The 25,346-nt window shown below is 39.1% G+C and overlaps 2 protein-coding genes across 3 annotated transcripts in view; both read right to left on the bottom strand.

The window, feature by feature from the left end:
* The window catches only part of CEP152 (centrosomal protein 152), an 87,690-nt gene extending 78,163 nt beyond the window's left edge, over window positions 1–9,527 (bottom strand). Inside the window, exons 1-2 of the mRNA XM_036075964.2 lie at window positions 9,108–9,527; window positions 4,140–4,233 (exon numbers count right to left, since the gene is read on the bottom strand). Coding sequence (XP_035931857.2) covers window positions 4,140–4,226 — 87 coding nt within the window. The 5' untranslated portion in view covers window positions 4,227–4,233; window positions 9,108–9,527. The remainder of the gene's footprint in view (window positions 1–4,139; window positions 4,234–9,107) is intronic.
* Window positions 9,528–17,632: 8,105 nt separating this feature from the next.
* Window positions 17,633–25,346, bottom strand: part of SHC4 (SHC adaptor protein 4) — a 129,508-nt gene continuing 121,794 nt past the window's right edge. For both annotated transcript variants that reach the window (XM_036075974.2, XM_078079390.1), the window contains one exon: window positions 17,633–20,058. In XM_036075974.2, the coding sequence (XP_035931867.1) occupies window positions 19,903–20,058 (156 nt within the window). In that variant the 3' untranslated portion in view covers window positions 17,633–19,902. The remainder of the gene's footprint in view (window positions 20,059–25,346) is intronic.

Raw genomic sequence — 25,346 nt, 5'->3', positions numbered from 1 at the left:
AACATCAAGCATATGAATACTTAACCATTTGTTTCTTTTTCTCTGGTGATGACAAGAAAGTGCCACTAAATAAGTCAAATAATATAAAATGTAAACAAATACTAGCTTCATAACTCCCTCTAGTGGGGACAAAATGTCAAAATCTTTCTATAATTACATCAAACAAGGCAATTAAAAAGTAGAAGAAAGGCTGTGCAATGGAAACCCTACCTCTTTAAAATACAGGATTTCAAGCTCAAATGAGCTTTACTATTCTATTAGAGAAGCACCAATATAAAATCCAAACGGACTCAAATCAGCATGGCCAGGTGTGAGCTTCTCTCTGCCATCTGCTACTTAAACCACCTACCTTTCTCCTCAAGATCATTTTCCAGGCTTCAGATCGATCATTACTAAGTGAACCCTCATCAGCAAGTGTTATCTTGACAGCACAGATTACTAGTACTTCTGCTCCAAAATGCATACGTACATACATAGAAACAAGCCATAATCACAGAACTGTTTCTGGGGACACTGCAGAAAAGTACATGTATACTCCAGCAAACTGGAAGATCCCAAATGACAGTCTACCTTAAGCTGTGTGTTCACCAATAACTTTGGAGCTTGTAACCACTCCTATCACAACAGTAACAACAACTATATGTCTGTAATATCACATGATGAAATCACAAAGCACACTGACTTAAGTGAAAGGTATTTTGAAAAATCACATTGTTATGTTATGAATGAGTTAATAAAAGAACTTTCAAATTCCTCTTCTCTGGGCCAGCTTTCCAAGTAAAAGTTTGCCTAGAATACTTTGGATGAGGTCTACTTAGCAGCAAAGACAACTACAGCCATAATTCTCAAATGGCACAGCAAGAAAGTAGTATGCCCCAATAAGTGGTGAGAAAGAGGAGTGAGATGAGTACTAACTGAAGTGGCAGCATATTTCCATGGTATCATCACCCTCACTCATCTGCACCCTAATCTGCCCTGTTTACTGTGTAGAAGATGGAGTTCTGGGTGAAGCACTGAGTGAGGCTGTGGGTTATACACTTCTCTGCTATGCGTTGGCCCACAGTGCCCAAACTTTTACCATTATACCACTGAGAACTGAGGGAATTTAGAAATGATTATAGTGCCTGACTTTTCTGCAAAACTCTTGGAGATTTTTTCAAAATATGGGTCTAATCATGTGGTTTCAGATTCCACTGGTCTAAATGTCCTCTGAATATTGAATCGCTTTACTAAATGAAGTGACTATTTCCTTTTCTGAAAATTAAATGCACTTTCTCCCCTCAATCTTCAATGCAAACAATGGAGGGAACAGAAATGGAAAAGGCAAGATCATAATTATAGAGCTGCTATTGGGATGGCATAGAAGTTGGAACTTGACTGTGGCTTATTCACTGACTTCGAGGCAAATGTGGACAAAATCCCAACTGACCCCAAAGCACCAAAATTAAACTCAGCAACTGGACTTCATAGCAGAAGGTCAAAATCAGGATTACTCTACCACTTACAGAGAGAGGATCTCACAAATCCTTAGCAGTGTAGACTATGAGTCAGATATGGCCTGCTTGGCCCTATAATACATCCTCAGGAATACAGACATTCCTCCTACATAAGTGAATTGAATACCAAGTGATTCACTAAGTAGAGAAAGCAATATGCATTAGCCCACTACTAACACTTATAATGCAGCTGTCAATCCCAAAACTACCAACCAGGGAGCAGGAAAAGACCACTCTTTTCTTTAACCACCCAAGGCTGTGAAATGTTCTGCTATGGTAGGGTCAGACAGCCTGAGGAGGTTGAAATGGCCTATGGATATGCAAACTTAGGTTTGATTAGCCGATTTATCATTTTAACTTGCAGTGACAAAACATACATAAGCTGAATTTTATGAATAATCCTGAATTTTGTTGGTGAAAATCTGAAACCCTCTAGCCTCTGATCTCTTCTTCCCTTGAAGAAATTAAAAAAGAATAAAAAGGCAAAAACACTTTTTATTAACACAAAACATAATCATCATGTCAGAGTCAAGTTGGCTATACATTCTTTTCTCCCACTCTGCTAGAAACACTCATTCTTAGGTATTTCACTTCTTAAGAGCTCCTTTTCCTCTGGAAATTCCTTATCCCAGCTTATAACCAATCAAGAAGTGATCCCTACGGCTATTTTTTATATACCTAGAATTAACTGCCTCTTTAACTAATGTTCCCCTTAAAACTTTCACCACACAATATACCTCTAATTAGTTCCCTCTAATACCTTAACCATCTCTAATATCTTTTCCAATGAAAAATCACCTGTCAGATTATTTTTTCTTCTTCTTTAAAGTCTACTATAATAATTACTTAAACTGAACCCCTCAGGAATCCCAGTAGCTAAATTCCAGCAAACTATCCAAAGCCATCAGGGTCATGAAGACCTCATGCTGTGAGTTCACAAAGTAACAGAAAATCCTCACACCAACAATTGCCGTGAAGGACCCCCCGTTCAAAATCCGGAAACCCTGGTCAGGGTCACAGACGCCAATGCCCTCAGCGACCTGGCAGAGAACTGACAAGAGCGAAGCGGCAAGTCCACGTGAATAAGCCCATGTCGGTGTGAGAGGACCATGGCCAGCTGGGAAGGGACAGCCACTGCTCAGATCCAGCCTGCGTGCTGCCATGTGCACATGTGGCCAGGGCTTAGGACGTTTCAAGACAAGCCAGATGAAATTTTCCAATCTTTAAATACAGATTGAACTTTTAAAAACACTGCACAACCAAACAAGACAAAATGTCTATGGACAAAAATCCACCGAGCTGCCAGTTTTCTAGCTCTACCCGAAACTCTACTTCCAGCTACATGGGCAACTGACCCTATTCCTTGCTTCTTGTTGATAATAATAGTCCACAGTAACGATTAAAAAGGATTGTTTTATACATTAGAAAATGGATTGTATCAAGCATAGTCTCAGTACAAAAGAAGCCTATCATCATAGGCAATCAAGAAATCTGACTCAAACTAAAAACAACTCTAATAAATTGACTTTCACCAAGTGCTACTACTACTATTGCCCCCATTTACTGAACATGACTCTGTGCCAGAAATCCCGTTAAACTCATCTATGTATCTAAAATATAATCTTCTCAGGGTGCCTGGGTGGCTCAGTCGTTAAGTGTCTGCCTTCGGCTCAGGTCATGATCCCAGAACCCTGCTCAGTGGGGAGTCTGCTTCTCCCTCTCCCACTCCCCTTGCTTGTGTTCCCTCTCTCACTGTCTGTCAAATAAGTAAAATCTTTAATAAATAAATAAATAAATAAATAAATAAAATATAATCTTCTCCTCTTATTCCTTTTCCCCTTGTCCATTCACAGCAGATGGTAAGATCTTTAAAAACATGATCAGATACCACTTCCCTGCTTAAAATCCTCCGCTGACTTCCCATTGCTCCTGGAGTAAAATACAAACATCGTGCCGTGACACAGAATGATTTGGCCCTAGCCCAGCTCCTCCTGCTGTCTGCACACTCACCCCTTGCTCACACAATCCCCACACCACAGCCCTCTGGCTGCTCTGCATATACAGGCTCTTCCCAACTCGTCTGCTTTATACTCGTGGCATGTCTTGTCTTCCTCAGGCTTCTGCATGGCTGTTACTTCTCAGGAGTCAAGTCTCAGTTCAGGCATTTCCTCCTCCAAAAGGCCTTCCCTTACCAGTGCCCTCCCAGCTGCTTTAATTTCACCTATTTTGTTTCCTTAGCACTTACCAGTGCTAAATTATCACCCACTTGAATTATTTTGTTCATCTGTTTACTTGCTTATTGCCTGCCTCCACAAGGATGTAAGCTACCTGAAGCGAAGAACGTTGCTGGACTTGTTCAAGGCAAAGTTCCAGGCAACTAGAAACTAGGTCTCTGCCTCCAAAGCCAACCACTACCTCCTAAAGGAAAAGATCTTAAAGAATCGAACCATTTACTGTGTTTTAGTCTTGTTTCAAAAAAGGAAGCATTCCACTCAACCACCTTTTAAAAGTTCAAATACTGATCAGGTTTTAGGAGGTGACAAAAAATTACAAATTCCTTCAAAATGACTCAAGATGATATCTTTTTGATCAGGAAATAAAACTTTAAGATTGGGTTCAGAGTCTTTTCTCTGAGAAACTTACCTCTTTCTCCCTTTCATAGTCTTCTTTGTCATACTCTTCATCTTCATTTTGTGTCTGCAGTGCCACACTGCCAAAATCTAAGGACATGGTGTTCCTGTGGAAAGAGAAAGATGCTTGCTTTCTAAGTATCCCATAAAATCTCCCCAGACGAAACTACACAAGAGCTGCCACACACACGCACACACACACAGAGACAACAGCAGTCAGGGAAAAGATATATGTAACTCATGCACAACAAATGGTTGGTATTCCAAACATAAAGACTATGCCTACAAATTAACTGTGATTCACAGAAAATAGCTGTATGACAGTAACTCATAGAAAAGGAAAATGCAGGGCACCTGGGTGGCTCAGCCAGTTAAGCATCTGCCTTGGGTCCTCTGGGCTTCCTGCTCAGCAAGGAGCCTGCTTCTTCTCTCTCTCCCCCCCCAACCCCCCGTGCTCTCTTGCTAGCTCTCTAATAAATAAATAAAAGAAATATGCAAAAAGCTAATAAATCTGTGACTAGACATTTCTCATGGTCTGGAACGTATAACTTAAAACAGCAAGATTTTTTGTTCACCCACAAAAAAAATGATAAACTAGAAATATGCCAAAACAAAAATTTTAAGAATATGCTCAGAGTTACTAATTTGGTTTATTAGATATGGCAAAGGTAGTATCCTCCACAATTTGCTTCATCCTTTGAGTATCACAAATCCGAATGTCATGTTTTACAAAGAGAGCCACTAAATGCCGAGTTAATGATCGCCACCCAAAAACCTTTACGATCTGGTAAACTCTATGTAGCACACAACAAAAATATCAGCGTTAAGTATTCCGCTCCTTAGCTTGATAAAATCAGCCTCTCGCAAAAAGTACTCAGGAAAAACAGAAGTGAAGAGTGTGAAGCTGCACCATGTAGTTCCAATTCCAGAAGCAGCAGCAGCAGCTCTCTGCAGAATGGTTACTGCTGTGGCAGAGGCGGCAGCAGCGGCAGGAGGTGGGTTTTCAGGTACTTACAGTCAAAAGCCTGCTGATGATTTGAATTATATACTTAGGAATCGATGCTACACCGGAGACTACCCAGAATTTCAAAGTTCCAAATAATCCCGACAAAAAAGTAGGCAGGCGTCATCAATTACCCAGCCTAATACTGCCTTCCATTCACTCTTCTCTTCTGCATGCCAGGGAAATGCACTTTGATGTGAGCCTGAGCCACAACTCATTCACTGCATTTTTCAGGCTCTAAAATGTCATTAAGTTGGAAGTGAATTAAGAAGCATAGGCCCAGGCATCCAAATACATCTTACCATAAAGAACTTAGCTCCCTCGTGTTAACAGTTGAGAACTAGGATGACAAACTTTTATGTAAGCCAATAGCTCTACAAGCAAAAGATATTCCACTTCATCAGACCTAATGCGCCTTTGGTTGTATGACACCGTTCCATTTGTACCACTAAGAAAAGATGTGGCCAATTAAATTATGACACATCACTAATTTTAAACTGCAGCCTGACTTTGTAGATATTAAAATTTGAAAAGAAATGAGCACTTTAGAATAGATGAAATACGGTGTTACAGACTAGCACAAATATGAATGTTAATGCTGAAAATCCCCAAACATCAAGTTTTTGTTTGTTTTTCAAGGACAGAATTATGCTTCTTGTCCAAACTGTAATCTGCAGTCCACTTCTTTATCCTTCCCTCTCTGGTTCCTACACCCAGCCCATCCCTTTCAACTCATCGACTCAAACCCCTTCCATCAACATAAACTCTTCCAGCTTCTGTTTCTTAGACCAGACTAGCTCCTTTCTATTCTTGTGCCAGAGCTAAAAGGAGGAAGGGAAATGTGCACTTTTTCACTAAGACGGAAAATACATAAGTTTAGGGAATCTAAACCTCATCTCCATCCAACAGCTACAAAAACCTTCTTGTACACCTGCATAAGTTAGAGACCTGACTGTAAAAAGCCTATAATATAGCTGAAATGGTAAGGGGAAAAACACTCACACAAGCTCATGTCTCTAGGGTTTTTTCATTACTGCAAGTGAACATCAAGTCTACAGAATTCAACAAATAATGAAAATACTAGCCCATTTAAATCCTGGCTCCTTAAAAGAAATTAGATTAAGTTGGACCTTAAGGACATCCCTGAATTCTCTGGGCAGAAATCATCTTTCCTGCTTCTGGTATTTACAGTATTCTCCACCTCTTCCTGTATTTTATAGTTAAAGCCAGAATATGATTTGGGTTAATTTCTCCTATATTAGGTAAAAGAAAGGAGAGGTTTTTTTTTTTCAATCCTTCATTAACATGCCATCAATTCCTGTTGAATATCGAAAAAGAACATCAAGATTTACAACAGCCTATTGCTAAATACAGCTATTTTAAATAAAGAGCTACTTTTTTCTCAGAGAATAGTGAATTCTGCAAGGTATTTTCATTTTTAAATGAAGAGAATGTAAAAGACCAAAGCGTAACTCTTTTGAATGGCTTTTTAATCCAAACTATGTCATTAAAGAAATTTGCAAATATCTGAAAAGTCCAAAATCTCTTTAGACTGGGGAAGAAAAGATACAAATAAGTTTTCCTTCTCAAAAGTGCAAACTATTGGAGACCTTAAGAAACTATTTTGGCAGAAAGAGAAATCTGGATAAACATACTGTGGATAAATAATTAGTATTTTAACTAAAATTTAAAATAAAAGCCAATGCTTTTCCTCAACTCATTGATCACTACTAATTACCACTGTTATCAGAGACTTTACTATAATATTCAGAATAAAAGAGACTGCTTTAGAAGAAAAAATAAAATAGAAAGACAAGTAAGCCCAGTAGCCATAAAGGAAAAACTTGACAGAAACTTAACGACAAAAAATAAAATCTTTATATGGCTAACGACATCATTAACAAGTCAAATATTACATACGAAAAAATACACTAACAAAGTCAAAAGATAAAATAATGTATCATAAGAAAAATATTTGCAAAACACATGACAAAGTCCCAATATACAACTTTCAAAACGAAATAAGAAAAAGACAACCCAATTTTAAATGGGCAACTGACATGACAATTCATATAAAAAAAAGAAATGTTAAATGTTCAATTAACTTAAAAGATGTGTAAGTTCATGAAGAATTCACAGTGTCATTTAAACACTGAAATGATTTTCATCTACTAAATTAAAAAAAAAGTAACACCTAGTGGTGGCTATTTTGTAGGAAAGAGATATCCTCATGAATTGCTGGTGAAACATATGAACTGCAAAAACCATCCTGAAAACTACCATATGAATATATTGAAAAATAACACTTGTCCTAGTAAAAGTACCTTTGAATAAATTTGGTGATACTATACTAACAAGAGAAATAATGACATATTTCTCTATTTACTGACTGATCACTAAACAATCAAGATGCAGAATAAGTGTAGTGTATGCTTTTTTAAAAATAGTTAATACTTTCTTCCCAGCTTTTTCTGAACCTATTAATAAGACTATGTTCTTTTTTGTTGTTGTTTTTTAACACTCAGATCAGAAGAGCTCAGTCTCAATACTCATTTTGTAGTTACTGGTTATGTTTCCTTTGCCCTCCTTGCAATGAGAGGGAAAACCAATGAGTGTTTAGTTGGACAAAATATCAAAAACCAAAAGCACTGTTTTTGTCTCATCCAAAAACCTGTAAGCTCTCTGAAGGCAGAATTAAAATGCAGGTCCCCCACGTTTTGCACAAGGCAGGCACACAATAAGTATTTGTTGAATGAATATGATACATTCATGCCGCCCTCTAGGATTCATTATTTCAATAAAATTTTCCTCGGCATCTACTGTGCCAGTTTATATCCAAGATGTATCTAAGACATGATACCAGCCATGGGGAGCTTACAGTCCCTTAGAGAAACAATGATATAAATTAACAGTTACCATGATACATTGTAATAAGTTCTGTAATAGAGGAAAGTATAAAGCACAAATTAACTTTGACTATGAAGAAAGGGCAGCTGAGGGAAGTTTCACAGAAAAGACTTTGGTTAGAAAGGACACAATACTGCTGGAAGTGGTTAAGAATAAGGGCACTCATTCAGACAACCTGGGCTCAATTCTAGCTCTTCTATCAGCTGTGCAAGCTTGAAGACACTGCTTCCATTTTCTCATTAATAAAATGGGGGTAAAAATAGTACCTACCTCAAAGATTGGTTATGAAGATTCACAAGATAATGAACATAAAGTGCTTAGCACTATGTACCAATCGATACATTTTAGTTTTGTTACCTATGAATAGGAGTCTGCAGCTACAAAAGAGGCAAACAAAGAGCATTCAGGACATCTAAGAAAGGTGAATATGCTGTCTGTGGGAAACCTTACTTCAACTAACACAACCTCTTCTGGGATGAAAATGCTACCTCCTTCAAGATGCCCTCCCAATCCTGTTGCCCTAGGGAGGAGGGGAGGATTTTGCACTTCCAGACTATGTTTCTTATACTTTTCTTATAGCTTCAACTTCAGCCTCTCACTTAGTTGAATACATTTACATATGTAGGGAGCGCATATAAATTGCCATGCATTGTGAAGGATATGGTGAAATTCAGCTTAAATCAGACTCAAGTTCATGACCATAAGATAAAAAAGGTTAAATGCCACAAAGGAGTTAGTCTATAAATGCCCTAGGAAATTCTACTTACCTGGTTACATGCTAGCTTCCCTTCTAGAATGAAAATAGCCAGAACACACTAGCCTGTTTTAGACTTGCGATACCAGGCTTAAGAGGCCTGGTCATTTATTCAACAATTATTTACCATGCACTCAAGATTACAAAGCTTAACAGGACTTGGTAGAGAAAAAGAGTATAGACATTTAAACAAATGATGACGACAATCTGTGATCAGTGCTAATGACAGCAGCTTGGACAAATCGATTCAAGGTGCCTGAAGAATGCAGCAAGTAGGCACCCACAGGCTGAACTACAGAATAAGTCAGTGGCCTTACCAAGGAACCCCGTTTGGCGTCAACTACAGCACAACAAACAGGTACCGCGAGAGCGAAGCTGTAGAGTGCCTGCACCGGGTGCCTTGGGGCTGCTGGCTTCGGCTGGCTTTGGCTGCCAGCGTCACATGCACTCGGTCAACACACGTGTACAGAGCACCCACTGTGAGCCAGGCGCGGCGCCAGGGCGACCACAGCGGGGGTCCCCAGGTCAGGGTCTCAGGGTTTCCCCCGCAGCCTGCAGGGGGCGAGGAGGGCTTCCCACGCGTCACTTGTAAGGAGAAACTCGGGGTCTCGCTGACACTTCAAAGTCAAAGCCTGAGTCCCGCAACCCGCGGACAGTCCACCACCACCGGATTTGAGGAGGGGGCGGGTCAGCCCTTGGGAAGCCACAGCCAGAATCCCGAGGACCCCGCACCTCCTCCAACCCCAGCTCCAAGCCCAGCCGCGAAGCGAAACTCACCGGAGACCACGGATGCTGTCACCACGGGGAAACCCTAGTCCCCGCCAAAGACAGACTTCTAACAAACCCCCTTACCAAGGACTCTAATCCGCTAGCTCCTTCCTCGTCACAACCGAACCCAGAAGCGCTGAGGCCATTGACGAGCAGCCGCCTCCTTCAATCGCCGGCTAGAAGCTGGCTTGGCGGGCGGGGCCATGCCGGCTCGAGGCTGGACGTGGAGACGGAAGTCTCCGCCTTCCTCAAGCTTGGTTGAGAATTCCGCCTGCAGTTGTGAATGTATGGCTGTTTGAAAGCGGGCGCCAGAGGTGGCGGGAATGTCCTCCTGTGCGCCCATTGGTGGACTAGTGAGCCAATTACGAAAGGGTCTACTCTAGACGGGGCGGGTTTACGGTTGCTTAGAGATGCCAAGCGCCGGGGTTTAGGCCTTTGGTGGGGATGAACCAGTCTTGCCCCTTCCTGTACCTCCTGCACCCCTATGCCCCCCTCGCCCCGCGCTTTCCATTCCTAAGCCTCAGTTCTCGGTTGCAGCACCCAGAATCCCTCACTTTCCCCACCGAACCCTTACCTTAAAGGTTTTTGCCCCTGCCCTTCTGATTCTCTAAGGTGCCTGCTTCCCCATCACCTAAACAGGCTTAGATGTAGTTTTGCTTCGTTTTCTTTCTTACTGGGTCCTGCCTTGTTTGAATTTGTGTTTCTTTCATTACCGATGAGATGGCACATTTTCCCACATGTTTATTCACTATTTGGATTTCCCCAAGTGTGAATGTTCTTGTCACTTTAGGTATCTGTTAACCCGTCCTTTAAGACAGCGCTGCCCAGTGTGCACTAAAGCCCGTTCTGTAATCTACCTGCCAAGCTAAAAGGGTTTCAGTGAACATCAAGGAGTTGTTGGCACTAGGTTCACGTATCTTTTTAACTCTTTCCCATGCGTATGAGAAAACCCTTTCCAATACAGTATGGAGTAAAATGGTTAAAGCACTTCATAATCCAGCTAGTTTTCTTTTCCCACCTCACCATCCCACCCCTGTGATGCCTACACTAATCCCCCGTTACCCCATCAACTAGCATAAGGTTATGCCACATAATAAGTACTCACTCAATCCACAGCAATAAGTGACTGAAATTACTGGCTGAGCTGTCTACTGTTCTCAGGGTGTTTTTGTTTTGCTCAAGCTCTTTCTTTCACCTGAATTGCCCTATCTTTCTATCCACTCAGTCTTCAAGATAGAAGAGCACCTCCTCTGAAACCTTTCATGACACACTACCCACCCCCCACAGAAATGATCCTTCCTACATCTGTACACAATATACATATCTTATTATGTTTCTTATTATCTTCTATAATTAGTTGTGTGTCTGTTTTATTCAGTTCAAGTTAATATCTTGAGGTACTTACATTACTTCTTGGACATCAAGCATGCTTCATGGTAACTGGTAGGCACTCAAAACAAATTGGTTAAATGAGTAAATAAATGAATGAACAAATAAATGAAGGCTTCTGTGCCAGAAAATGTGAATAACAAACATTCAGGTAAATGGCAGTTGCTGAAACCTGAGCCAAGGCATCTGTTAGTGGGAACTAGGCTTGGGTTAAGATGGAATGCTACAGCAAGGATGCTAAGTGATTCCTGTTTCTTACAGAGATGAACACATAAAAGATATAAGGGGGTGGGGCACACGAGGAGACAATGTTTATAATCCCTTATATAGTGCTTTAGAATTTGGTAAGTTCTTTCACAAACACTAGCTCATGGGGTCCTTATAACAAACCTGTGAGGGCCTAGGACAGGTATTCATATCCCGTTTTACAGCAGAAGAAACGGACAAAAAAAAAATTTTGACTTGTCCAAAGCTACACAGCTAATGTGAGACAGAGAAAGAATTTGAGCACATCTCCTTTATCTCCAAATATGTCACAAAAGATGCAAAGTAAAGAATAAATCAGAGCCCCTTGCCTCTAAAAATGGATTTGGGTGAAGTTATGGTATAATCAATGGACTTTTCTTGACTGCTTATCCTGTTTAGTTCCTCACCTAGATGCTTGAATATAAAGTGTGAGGCAGGACCCCTCCCCTCAAGGTACCTATACTCTTTGGCAGTGCAAGATGCTTACATAAGAAGACACACGTGTGCGTGCACAGACACACACACACACACACGAACCACAAAATAATAGTTTACTACATGCCACGTAAGAATAGGTGATGATTCTGGGGAAAAGTGAACATCAAAGAAAGGATCTATCAGACAAAGTTCTTGGAGGAAGAGGAAAAGAGAGTCAACAGGAAGGTTATTAGCATGAGTGATTGCAATGTGAAACCAGACCAGCAAAAATAAAAGATTCTTATATTTATGGGGCACCTGGGTGGCTCAGTAGGTTACATGTCCAACTGGAATTTGGCTCAGGTCATTATCTCAGGGTCCTGGGATCAGAGCCCCGAGTTGAGCTCCCTGCTCAGCGGTGAGTCTGCTTGTCTCCCTCTCCCTCTCTCTCTGTTTCTCTCTTTCTCAAATAAATAAATCTTTTTAAAAAAAGGATTCTTATATTTAGAGATAGGAGTGGAAAAGTGGGCTGGAAGGGAGGCAGCCAATAGAAGAACTTGATGCCTGAAGAAATGCAAAAGGCATGCTACAGAAGTAAGGTATGGTGTACACAAGGAATGAACTTAATAACATGTCCAGAGAAACACAAGTAAAATTACTCCAGAATGAGTAATAAAAATAAATGTGGGGGAAGAGAGAAAAACTGCCAAAGATCTTATGTGCTGGACAAGAGATTATTTCTGGAATGTCGGGTCAATATTTATCTTGCCTTTTTTAAGCAGACACACCTGTGAGCTGGGAGGGCTGCTACTTCTACCAGACTTGTTTACATTTCAAGGGGAAATGTCATGCTGTTGATGGGACGTGGTCCTTCCTATTCAGAACATCTATAAAGGTGGGACTAAACCATCATTCCTCCTTTTTCCTACCTTCTCTTTGGTGTCAAAGCTTATCAGGTCAAAGCAAAGCCATCATGAAATAAGGAGTGCTATCCTTAAAAGAGCACTGAACTTAAAGAAGATCTGAGTTCAAGTTCCAGCTCTCCTACCCACTAGGTTTTATCCACAACAGTTTATTTAACCCCTCTGAGCCTCAAAGTTCTTATTTAAAAAGAGGAATGATAATATCTACTTTGCAGGATTGTAAAAAGGATGAAGTAAGATTGTGTGAAAGAAATTCTAAAATGTAGAAATGCTATTTAACTGAGTGTTAATTAACTGAGGGAGATCAGACCATTATTTGCAGTATATTCATTTAATGTTTTTTGAGCATCCACTTTGCACCAAGCACTATTCTAGGGGCTCATTTAATATTGATTCATGGGTCAAAATGCCTGCCCTAATTAAGCCCCTAATCGCCGGTTCTACTCCTGCCCACAGGCACTATAACTTCACTACCGTCACTTCCCCACCACCCTAAGACCTGGCCATACCTGACTGGGTCAAAGGTGAGCACCAGACCCAAGTTGGGCCACTCATCTTCCTTCCCCAAGTAACTGAAATAAGACTTCATGAAACTGAGTCAGGTGGTAAACATACAGAAGAGAAGCAGACTTTTATTACAGTTGTCTGTATTTTATGGAAAATACACTTACTTCCATATATGGAAGTACATGTATATGGCGGAGCTTAGACTGAAGATCATGAACTTCTGGTACTCAAAGCCATGGATCTGCCTGATTCTTGCACTTTGTGAAGCCTGACAGTTCAGCTTTTCCTTGGGTCCTATGATAACTTGAACCTTAAAACAATCTTTTGACTTGAGCTGACTCAGGTTATTTAGGAGTTGAATAGTGTCCCCCCAAATTTCATGCCCACCCAGAACTCAGAATGTGACCTTATTTGGAAATAGGGTCTTTGCAAATGTCATTAGTTAATACAGATGAGGATGGGTCCTAAATCTAAAACCGGTGTCCTTAAAAGAAGAGAAGAAGAACCTGAAACTAATGTAACATCATGTGTCAATTATACACACGTGCACACAAATATATGCATTATTGTAGTACAGGGTTCACTTTTAAAATTCAATTTTTAATTTCCTAAAAAAAAAAAAGAGGCAAGAACACAGAAAGACACACAAGATATGAAGATAAAGGCAGAAAAAGGAGTTATGTCACCATAAAGCCAAGGAACACCCAGGGCCACCAGAAGCTGGCAAGGGATTCTTCCCCAGAACCTTCAGAAGGAGCATGGCCCTGTCAACACCCTGATTTCTGACTTCTAATCTCCAGTACTGTGAGGGAATAAAGTGCTGTTGTTTTAAGCCACCTAGTTTGTGGTACTTTGCTGCAGTAGCCCTAGGAAATTAATACAAGTGGGTTTTCATTCCTTGCAACCAAACAGTTATGACTAAGATGCATTTGTGACACTAGATTGATTGTATTTGAATAGTCTAAACCGGTGATTCTCCAAGTATGATCCATGGCCCACTGGTAGACCTCAAGGATATTCCTGATGGTTCATTAAATGATACTGACCACATAAGTTGTTTCTTCAGTTCTCGTGGGAAAATAACTTGCAATTTTATAGGTTTTTATTTTTACATACAACTAAGGTTTACCTATTAGGAATCTACCAAGTAAAATAGGAGGGATTACTAATGTTTAGAATTTGTAAGTTAAAATTATCACATTATTTAAGCTCACCAAGAATGGTGTTTCATCATTTCTATGTGCAACATTATAAAACTCCTGTTCATGCATACTTGAAGATAACTGAAATACCCACTTTTGGAAGAAGGGTGTAAATAGTGTCATTCCCAGGAAATTGTGGGTTTTAAGAGAAGTAATTCCCGTGTCTTAGTTATGAACTCTCTTTGCTTGGCTTCATCAACATCAATTAAGTTTGTTGTAAGCTGTTGGGTTAACTCAGCTGTGTGTAGTGTTAACTACTTTAATTCATGAATTTACACTTTTCCTATAACTTGACTTTAAAATAATATTCAAGTTCAGGTTCAATTTTTATCATCAGTCATCTATTACTAAAGCCATCAATTTATAATTTGTAATTCCACAGTTTACTTATACTTTATTGAATGTATTAGCTATAAATTTGTTCTATTTAAACAACTGACAACATACTATCAAGGCAAGTGATAAAATTACTCATTTTTTGAAAAATTTGTAAGGCAGTATTTTGGAATATAAAATCAGGTAAATGATATTTCTCCCTTAAAAGTAAATAAATAAGCAATCCCTATGGTTCCTCTTCAGTTCTTTGTTGTTACTGAGTTATTTTTTCACTACCCAAAAAAAAAAAAAAAAAAAAAAAGAGGATTGGAGGATGAAAGATAGGTGGGGCAATAGGTCTTTTGCCTATTCTATGGTCTTTGGCCAAAAGTGTGAGAGCCAATTGCCTGGATTTAATGTTCAGGATTTTCAACCACACCAAGGCTTGTAATCAGAAAATCTGTAAAAGCTATCAGAAGTGGCAATGACCATTTGATAAAGATCCAAAGCTGCAAAAATCATACCTGAGTGTGAAATACAGACCCTCCCAGATGCCACATTACTTCTGCTTCTTGAAACAAGATCATTAAATTGGTATATATTTTAAATGCTTACATAACATGTTCAATGCATATTAATAAAATACAACATAGTGATACCATTCACATGACAATTAGAGGATTTATTAAAAATGTTCAGATATTTGAACCCTTAGATAGTATAGTCCTGTAATGGGACACATGTTTAAAGTTATTTGATGTTCTTCTGCCTTAGGTCAGCTTCCCAGAAGTGACCCCTGGGATGAAAATTTGAGTATATAGGATTTATTAAGGAAGGGCTTCCCAGAGAAAGCTGTTAGGGAGTGAAAAAACAGGACAGGAAAGGGGAAAAGCCAAGCAGGCGTGTGCTTTCTGGAGATGTGCTGGCCAGTCTGACCCCACAGGGAGCTCTGTAGTTTAATCAGGACAGGACAATGCATTCTTGCACCAGTGATGGTGGCAGGGAAGGGGAGAAGGAAACCCACAGGCACTTGGTGACTCAAAGCAGCTCCCCTTACCTGAGCCTGTCTTCAGAAAGAAGAGCCACTCTGTGGGCGTTTAGGAACAAAGCACACAGAAGCCAGCAGAGGGGCATGCAAAAATGATTCCGGGGATCTGAGAGAGTCTGGGCAGAGCTGGCCATGTCTCACACATCATCTGTGTTTGCCATCCTTTGATGTTGTCAGTGTGTCTCTGGAGATAATATCAAACTACAGTTGAAGACCTTCTTGAAAGTAGCTTCATGCAGCTCATCCAGATGACTCCTCTAGTCCTAGTATCATGGGACCTAGGACGACCAAGATGATGAGTGAAAGTGCCAATGGTTAAAGTGGCAATCTTCCTAAAATCTCTTGACATTTCTACATTTTACCCCCAACATTTTTTAAATTAAACTTCTTATTTTGGAAAAATTGTAGATTCACAAGCAGTGAGTTGTAAGAAATAATACAGGAAGATCTCCTGTAAGCTTTACCCAGTTTCCACCAATAGTATCTTTTTCAAAACTACAGTACAATATCACAACCACGATATCCACCTTGATACAGTCAAAATTCAAAACAATTGCATCATACAAGGATTCCTCGTGTTGCCCTTTTATAACTGTACCCACTTCCCCCCCCCACTGACTCCCTCCTTAACACCTAATCTATTCTCCATTTCTACAATTTTATCATTTCAAGAATGTTATGTAAATGTAGTCCTATAGCATGTAACCTTTTGGGATTAGCTTTTTGTGCTGCATAATTCTCTGCAGATTCAGCCGCGTTGTATGTATCAGCCTGTCATTCCTTTTTATTGCTGAGTAGTGTTCCACAGTATGTGTGTACCACAGTCTGTTTACCATTCACCCATTGAAGGAACATCTTGGATATTGCCAACTTTAGGTCATTACAAACAAAGCTACTATAAACATTCCTGTCCAAGTTGTTGTGTAAACATAGATTTTCATTTCCCTGTGATCCAAGCCCAGCGGTGTAATTATTGGGTTGAATGTTAGCTGCATGTTTCGTTTCTTAAATAAACTATCAAACTGCTTTCCAGAGTGGCTGTACTATTTTACATTCTCACCAGGAATGCATGTGTGTTCCACTTTCTCCTCTTCAGGTCAGCATTTAATATTGTCAGTATTTTTCATTTTACCCACTCAGGTATGTATATAGTAATATCTAATTGTGATTTTGATTTGCATTTCCTAACTGGCTAATGATTGTGAACATATTTTTATGTGTTTCTTTGCCATCTATATATCTTCAGTGAATTGTTTGTTCGTGTTTTTTGCCCACTTTCTAATTAGATTTTTTTGCTGTTGAGTTTTGAGTTTTTTATATGTTCTAGATACTAGCCCTCTGTCAAATATGTGGTTTGGGAATATTTTTTCCCAGTCTATAGCTTGCCCTTTATCCTCTTTCTGGAGTCTTTCACAGAGCAAAAATTTATTATTTTGATGAAATGCAATGTACTAGTTTTTCCTTTAATGGAACATATCAGCTCTAAAAACTCTTTCCCTCCCCCTATATCCTAAAGCTTTTCTCCTGTGTTTTTCTTTCCTAAAAGTTTCATAGTTTTACATTTTATGTTTAAATCCATAACCCATTTGAGTTAATGTTTATGTAAAGTGTGAGGTTTGTTCTCTCGCGTACAGATGTCCAATGCTCCAATGCCATTTGTTGAAAAGGCTCTCCTTCTTCCATTAAGTATAATGTCTGTAGCCTCCTCCTTGTGGAGTCACCAGGGCTGGTAGAGTCCCTCCACTGGAGGCCACAGCTCCTAGAAGGCAGTCTTCCCACAGAGCTCTCTCTCCGGATTATGTTATGGTGATCTCCTCTTACCTGTTCACTGGCCCCAGGGCACTGCATCCTCCCTTGTGGTTTCCCCATACTCTGCCCACACCTTTATAAAGAGTCCCTTTATTAAACCCTCCTCGAATTCCCCAATTTAAGTGAGCCATCTGTTTCCTGTCAAGACCCTGATACATCCTGCAAATGATACATTTTCCAAAACCCAAACATCAGACATATACTGTCAATTGTCACAAAGCAATGATCATTTATTTTTTTTTTTGAAAAGTCGTTTACAGGTATTTAGAGGCAAATGGATTTCCACTTTAAAACAGATGAAGATAAGTGTGTGTCATTAAAATAGCATGCAATCAAACATTTCTACTGTTGTTTCATTTTGTTTTAACTGTGTCTGTGGTACTTGTAAGTGCAGTATTTGCTTACCTAACTACTATAACATTGCAGTCAAATACTGATTATCCATGTACTGGTGCATCATGTACCAGGATCCATGTACTGCTCATATCATTTATACTCTCTGCATCTATTTCTATCAGGAATTTTTCCTGCAACCCACTTAACACCCTGCTCAACCAGACTGAGACCACAACCCCTGCTCTGTCTCAGATGGGTGACTAGGTCACCCACAAATTTCTATGACCTATACTCATGCTGACCCCCTTTTGTGAGGACAGATCACCAAGAACCAAGGTATATATAAAATTGATGAAAGAGCCATTATTTCCTAGTTGTGTAAAAGGAAACAAACCTACCTAAGCAATCAGTGGCAGTAGAAGTAGAATAAAATCATAAACCTTTACAGAAAAAAATATTACAGTTGTGTGTGCTTGATTTCTGATGATTTCTACCCCAAAAAAGTTTCTTGTCTTTTATTTAAAACTTAGCAAATATATCACAGTTACAAAGATTAAGTTGTATCTACATAGCCAAAATGAAGTGGGGTTAAGGCAACTGTCCAGATTACTCAGGATAAAAAAGCATCCTAAAGTAATGGCCAAACCACTCTATGCAAAGGCAAGTAAAAGGCTGAAGCCGTTTTCTGCTTCTCCAAACAAACAAATCCACCTCCACCGTCACTACTGAGAGCGCTCCAAAGTGTCCTTGTTTGTGATGGGAAGGCTCGGGGTCTCTGCTACCTGAATGTTGGTTTCAGTCGTGCCATTCATTCTGTGAGTATAGATACAGACTAAAGGAAAAAGCTCATTTTCACCTTCATTATACAAACTGATTATCAACGCTGACCCCTAATAAAAGGAAAACTTGCTTTTTATAGGCTCATCTTATGTTAGGGCTGAGATAGACCTCTGAATTCACCTAGCCCAAGTCCCTTATTTCATAAACAAGGAAGTTGGAGTCCAGATGGGTTGAGCAGCTGGCTCAAGGTCATATCAAGAGACCTGGCCAGCACTTTTCTCTACACAACACTTAATCACACCACCAGTTTACCAGTGTACCCACATGTGGCAAACCTTTCCAGCTATTTCCTTCAATATGTCTCCTCCCTTCTGCATTTTGTCTGATCATATCTAGAAAAGATGCTAAGGACACAGTAGGTGAGAGACTATGATTCAGTCACAGCCAATCAAGAGGATATTTCCTGATACTTTCAAATGCATTCAATACTTTAAATAAGAATGAAACCAATTTGGATGTTGAATATGAAGAACACCGGTTTGTCTGCCATGTTTTAAATCCAGGCGTTCATGAGCTTCCTTTGGGGGAAGGAAAGAGGGAGAAATATGGTGAAATAGGAATGACTGATAGATTTGTCCTCTCTTCAGCTTATGCTATGCTGCATACAAACAGTCCGAATAGCAAAGATCGAGAAATACTAGGCCAAAGAATTTAGGCTCCAACCCTTTAACTTGTAAATGGGACAGGCCAGTGAAACAGACCAATGCTTTCAGTGGCTTTTGATTTGATTCCACTGGCATAGACAGAGTCCAAATTCAACATCAAATTTATTTTAACATTGCAGTGAAAGTGCTACTAAACAGAAAATATAATAAAGTCAGTAACTATCAAGCAAATCGCTTCTTATTTTTGTAACAAGGAAAAAATTTTTTTGGCAAATAGTTCTACAGTTAGAGAATATGAAGACACTCAGAACTAATCTCCCCAATATGAAAATGTCCCCAAATTATCAAGTTGAAAGGCACATACCACTGCCCCAGCAGTTCATCCAAGTAGTCTCTAGCATGGGAAATTTCACTTGTGCTTTTAGCTTGCTATCAATGTAATATGGCCTTAAAAAGTGACATCCGTGCATATGTATAATTTCTTTTCAAATGGACCAATCCTCTTCCCCTTTTCTGATTTTCACTTTCTGAAGATCCATCTTTGTTAGTTGTTTGTCTTATAAAGGACATAGTCCACGATGGTCTTGGAAAAAAATGTACTTCACAGTTTGTGCTCTATTTGGTCTATAAACCAAGTTGTATTATCTTTGTGTCCTAACACAAAATGAACTTTCTTGAAATACCAGTGTGATGGTACTTCCAAATTGTCATTTGTTGGAATGCAAAAGTCCTGGATTATTATCTTTTCTCACTGGTTGTTTAAGGCTTACTTCACTTCCGGAAGAGATGATTGGCAAACTGTTATCCATGTGGTATCTGATAAGGTGGCCAACATTATCAAATACATGATCCTTGGTCCTTACCTTGAAAAGGAAGTACAAAGTATTTAGGTTAAATGATAAGAGTTCTCCTGAAAGATGTAAACAATCAGCAAAAAAAAACCAGACACATCCCTGAAGGAGATATTTGGCTGAATAACAAAAAAAATCACTTTTCAACTCTATATCCCTTAGTAAACACTTGTCTCATTCCCCATTACCTTTTTTAGCAATTTTCCCTCTCGGTTAGAAAAATGATAAACACTGTCACCCAATCCAAATTTGCAACCAACCTCTTTGCCATGTTACTGTTTGATATATTCCATCATGTTACCATTCCTATAAATATTTAACTGTATATACAAGCATGAATCCCAGGATTACAATTATAACTCAGCAAGCAGACTGTTTCCAAAATATCTTGTGTCTATGGGAAGCAGGCCCTTCTAGAGAAGTCCTCCCTCTCCTTGGAGGCTCAACACAAATCCTGTCTACTTCAAGAAGCCTCCTCAGACTCTCCTAATAGGCATTCATGTCTCCTTCCTGCAGACTTCATGGTAGCTGATTCATAAATATTTGTTACATGGAGCTTCTTGTCTGCATGCCAAAGCAAATTGGTTTCCCTGCACCTGCTTTCTCCTGAGGACTTTCCTCCCTGGTATTACTGTGTCCTCACCCTGGGCATGAGCAGAAGATACTACTCTCCATCATGACGCCACTGGCCGTAATATACTCCTGTGTGGAGGGTGGCTGAGAATTGCCCAGGAGCAGGAAATCATGCAGCCAGAGAATACCTTGCTACATGATTCTGCTACCTCTCTAACAAGGGATTATTTAGTTCTGTTTAGATACTGGTTTTCAGCATATTAAAGAAAACACACAGTTTTTGGAATAATTGACCTAATTTGAATATAACTATGGATTAAATAATGGTAATGTATCAATGTTTAAATTTCTTGATTTTGATCACTGTACTATGTCTATGTAAAAGAATATCCCTATTCTTGGGAAATACGCACTCAAGGATTAAGAGGAAAAGGGCACAAGGTTTCCCACTTACTCTGAAATGGCTCCAAGCCTTGAAAACATTTTGATCTCCTTCATCCCAACCCCAATCCTTATCAAATCAGTTGATCAGTCCTGCCAGTCTGTGGTGTAAATTCCAGCTCACTCTGCCCTCCTCTCTATATTTCTCCTACCTCCATTCTGGTTCAGGCTTTCACCAGTTTTTACCTAGAATCCCCTACTTACTTTCTTCTCTAAGCAATCCTGCATACAAATGTCAAGTTAATCTTCCAGTGCAGGGATTATAAACTATCCACTCTCCAGCCAAACATACCAGGAGATGTTTTAGTTTGCTGGGGAGGGTGGGGGGATGGTTTAAGGTAGAAGGTGCCCAACAGAGAGTTTTTTGTTTTTTGTTTTTTGTTTTTTAAGATTTTATTTATTTATTTGACAGAGAGATCGACAGGAGAGAGGGAATACAAGCAGGCGGAGTGGGAGAAGCAGGCTCCCCGCTGAGCAGGGAGCCCGATGCGGGACTCGATCCCAGGACCCTGGGATCATGACCCAAGCCGAAGGCAGACGCTTAACGACTGAGCCACCCAGGCGCCCCCAACAGAGAGTTTTTAAGTATTTTGAATTAAAAATGGGGAGATCTCCTATAAGAATTTCATTTTGTGGCTTCTTTGGGAAAATCACATTTGGCTACCCTGGGTCCTTACTCCAAATGGCAGCAACTGACTGGAACTGCATTTGACTGTCCCTCTTCCCAGTTGATAACGGCCCCCTGCACTCCATGAGCTTTCCACCATTTGCCCAGGTTTACACACAGGCTGCTGTGGCCGCAGTCACAAGGTGCACGGGAACGTGTGTGTGTGTGTGTGTGTGTGTGAGAGAGAGAGAGATAACAAAACCATAACATGAGATGAAGCCCCTGAACAAGTTGTTAAGTGTTCAACAGTGTAGTTAACTTTAAGCACAATGCCGTACAGCAGATCCCTGGAACTTTTTCATCTTACGTGACTGAAATCTATAACCATTAAACAACAACAACCTGTTTCCTCCTCCCCACCAGGCCCTGGTAACTACCATTCTACTTTCTGTTTCTATGAGTTTGACTACTTTTGATATCTCATATAATTGGAATCATGCGGTATTGTCATCCTGTGTCTGGCTTATTTTAATTAGCAGGATATTCTCCAGGTTCACTCATGTAGCATGTGACGGACTTTTGTCTTCTTATGGCGGAATAGTATTCCGCTGTATGTGTGTGTATGTATACACACCCCACATTTTCTTAATCCATTAATCCATCAAGGGACATTAAGCTTGTTCCTACCACTTGGCTACTGTGAATAATGCTGCAATGAAGATGGGAGTGCAAATGTCTCTTTAAGGTCCTGATTTCCATTCTTTTGGGATAAAAACCCATCCAATAAATATGGACCATATAGGAGTTCTATTTTTAATTTTTTGAGGACACCCCATACTGCTTCCCACAGTAGCTACACCATTTTACATTCCCATGAACAGGGCACAAGGGTTACAATTTCCGTACACCCTCACCAAAACTTGTTCTTTTCTTTTTGTTTGCTTTTTATAATGACCATCCTAACAGGGGTGAGGTGATATCTTACTGTGAATTTGATTCCATTTTCCTAATGATTATGGTTGTTGAGCATCTTTTAAAATACCTGCTGGCCATATGTAGATCTTCTTTGGGGACATAACTATTCAAGTCATCTGCTCATTTTTAAATCAGTTTGTTTTTTTGCTATTGAGTTGTAGAAATTTCTTATGTGCTCTGAAAATTAACCCCTTATCAGATGGTTTGCAAATATTATCTCCCATTCTGATTGTCTTTCACTCTATTGATTGTTTTCTTTGCTGTGCAGAAATTTTTTAGTTTTATACAGTCTCACTTGTCTGTTTTTGCATTTGTTTGTATTTTTGGTGTTATATCCAAGAAATCATTGTCAAGAGCAACATTATGAAATTGTCCTCTTATGTTTTTTCCTAGGAGTTTTACAGTGTCAGATCTTACATACAAGTCTTTAATCTATTTTGAGTTAATTTTTGTGTGTGGTGTAATATAGGGGTCTAATTTTATTCTTTTACATGTGGATATCATTTTCCCAAAACCATTTGTTGAATAGAGTATTCTTGCCCTATTGTGTATTCTTGGCAACATTTGCAAAGATCACTTGGCCATATATGCATAGGTTTATCTCTGGGCTCTCTATTCTGTTCCATTGGTCTATATGTCTGTCTTCATGCCAGTACCATACCGGCTTGATTACTCTAGCTTTGAAATCAGTAAGTGTGATGTCTCCAGCTTTATTTTTCTTTCTCAAGATTGTTTTGGCTATTTAGGGTCTTCTGTGGTTCCAAATGAATACTAAGAGTATATTTCTATTTCTATAAAAAAATACTATTAGAATTTTTATGGAGATTGCATTGAATTTGTAGATTACTTTGGGTAATATGGAGATCTTAACAATATTAAATCTTCTAATCCATGAACATGGGATGTCTTTCCATTTGTGTCTTCTTTAATTTCTCTTAGTCAGCAATGTTTTGTAGTTTTCAACGTGTAAGACTTTTGCCTCCTTGGTTACGTTTATTCTTAAGTATTTTATTCTTGTGATGGTATTGTAAATGAGATTGTTTTCTTAATTTCTTTCTCAGATTGTTCATTATTATTATATACTAATGCAACTGATTTTTGTATGCTGCAATGTTGCTGAAATTGTTTATTAGTCATAACAGGTTTTTTGTGGAATCTTTAGGATTGTCTACATATAAGATTATATCATCTGTGAAGAGATAATTTTACTTCTTTCTTTCCAATTTGGATGCCTTTTATTTCTTTTTCTTGCCTAATTTCTCTGGATAGTACCTCCAGTACTATGTTGAATAAAAGTGGTGAGAGGAAAAGCTTTCTGTTTTTCACTGTGGGTATGGTATTAGCTGTAGGCTTTATACATATGGCCTTTGTCATGCTGAGGTAATTTCCTTCTACTCCTAGTTCATTGAGTGTTGTTGTTGTTTTTTTTAATCATGAAAGGGTGTTGAGTTTTGTCAAATGCTTTTTGTTCATCTATTGAGATGACCATATGATTTTTATCTATCATTTTGTTAATGTGGTGTGCCACATCAATTGATTTTCTTTGTTGAACCTTCCTGGCAATCCAGGGATAAATCCCACTTGGTCATGATATATGATCCTTTAATAAACTGTTGAATGTAGTTTGCTAGTATTTTGTTAAGGATTTTTGTATATATGTTCATCAGACATACTGGCCTCTGTTTTCTTTTCTTGTAGTGTCTTTTTCTAGTTTTGGCATATGGGTAATGCAGGCCTCATAAAATGAATTTTTAACTATTTTTTCCTCATTTTTAAAAAATATTTTATTTATTTGAGAGAGAGAGGGAGAGAACATGCAAGAGAGCACAAGTTGGGGGAGAGGCAGAGGGAGAAGCAGACTCCTCACTGAGCAGGGAGCCCTATGGTGGGGGAGGGCAGATCTCAGGACCCCAAGATCATAACCTGAGCCAAAGGTAGATGCTTAACCAACTGAGCCACCCAGGCACCCCTCCTCTTCATTTTTTTTTAGAAAAGTTTAAGAAGCATTGACATTAATTCTTTAAATGTTTAAAAGAATTTACAAGTGAAACCATTGGGTCCTGGACTTTTTTTTATTGGACAGTTTTTGATTAGTGATTCAATCTCCTCACTAGTAATTTGTTCAGATTTTCTATTTCTTCATGGTTCAATCTTGGTAGGTTGGATGTTTTTAGGAATTTATCCATTTCTTCTGGGTTATCCAATTTATTGGCATATAATTGTTCTCAATAATCTCTTACAATCATTTAATATAATCATTTAATCATTTAATTTGGCATCAGTTGTAATGTCTCTTCTTTCCATTCTGATTTTATTTGTTTGAGTCTTCCCTCTTGCTTTCTTAGCCAATCTAGCTAAAGGTTTTGTCAGTTTTGTGTATCTTTTCAAAACACCAACTTGTAGTTTTGTGGATTTTTCCCATTATTTTTCTATTCCCTTTCATTTATTTCTGCTGTAATCTGAAATATTTCCTTTCTTCTGCTAATTTTGGGTTTAGTTTGTTCTTTTTATAGTTCCTTGAGGTATAAAGTTAGAGTGTTTATTTGAAATCTTTTTTTTTTTTTTTCCAGTGTAGGCATTTATCACCATCAACTTCCTTCATATTCCTTTTGCTGCATCCCATAGTTCTGGTATGTTGTGTTTTCATTTCCATTTGTTTCCAGATATTTTCTAATTTCCCCTTGATCTCTTCTTTGACCCTGGT

Source organism: Halichoerus grypus, chromosome 8 (genome assembly GCF_964656455.1).
Source record: "Halichoerus grypus chromosome 8, mHalGry1.hap1.1, whole genome shotgun sequence".
NCBI lineage: Eukaryota > Metazoa > Chordata > Mammalia > Carnivora > Phocidae > Halichoerus > Halichoerus grypus.
This window is presented reverse-complemented; position numbering and strand designations above follow the sequence as displayed.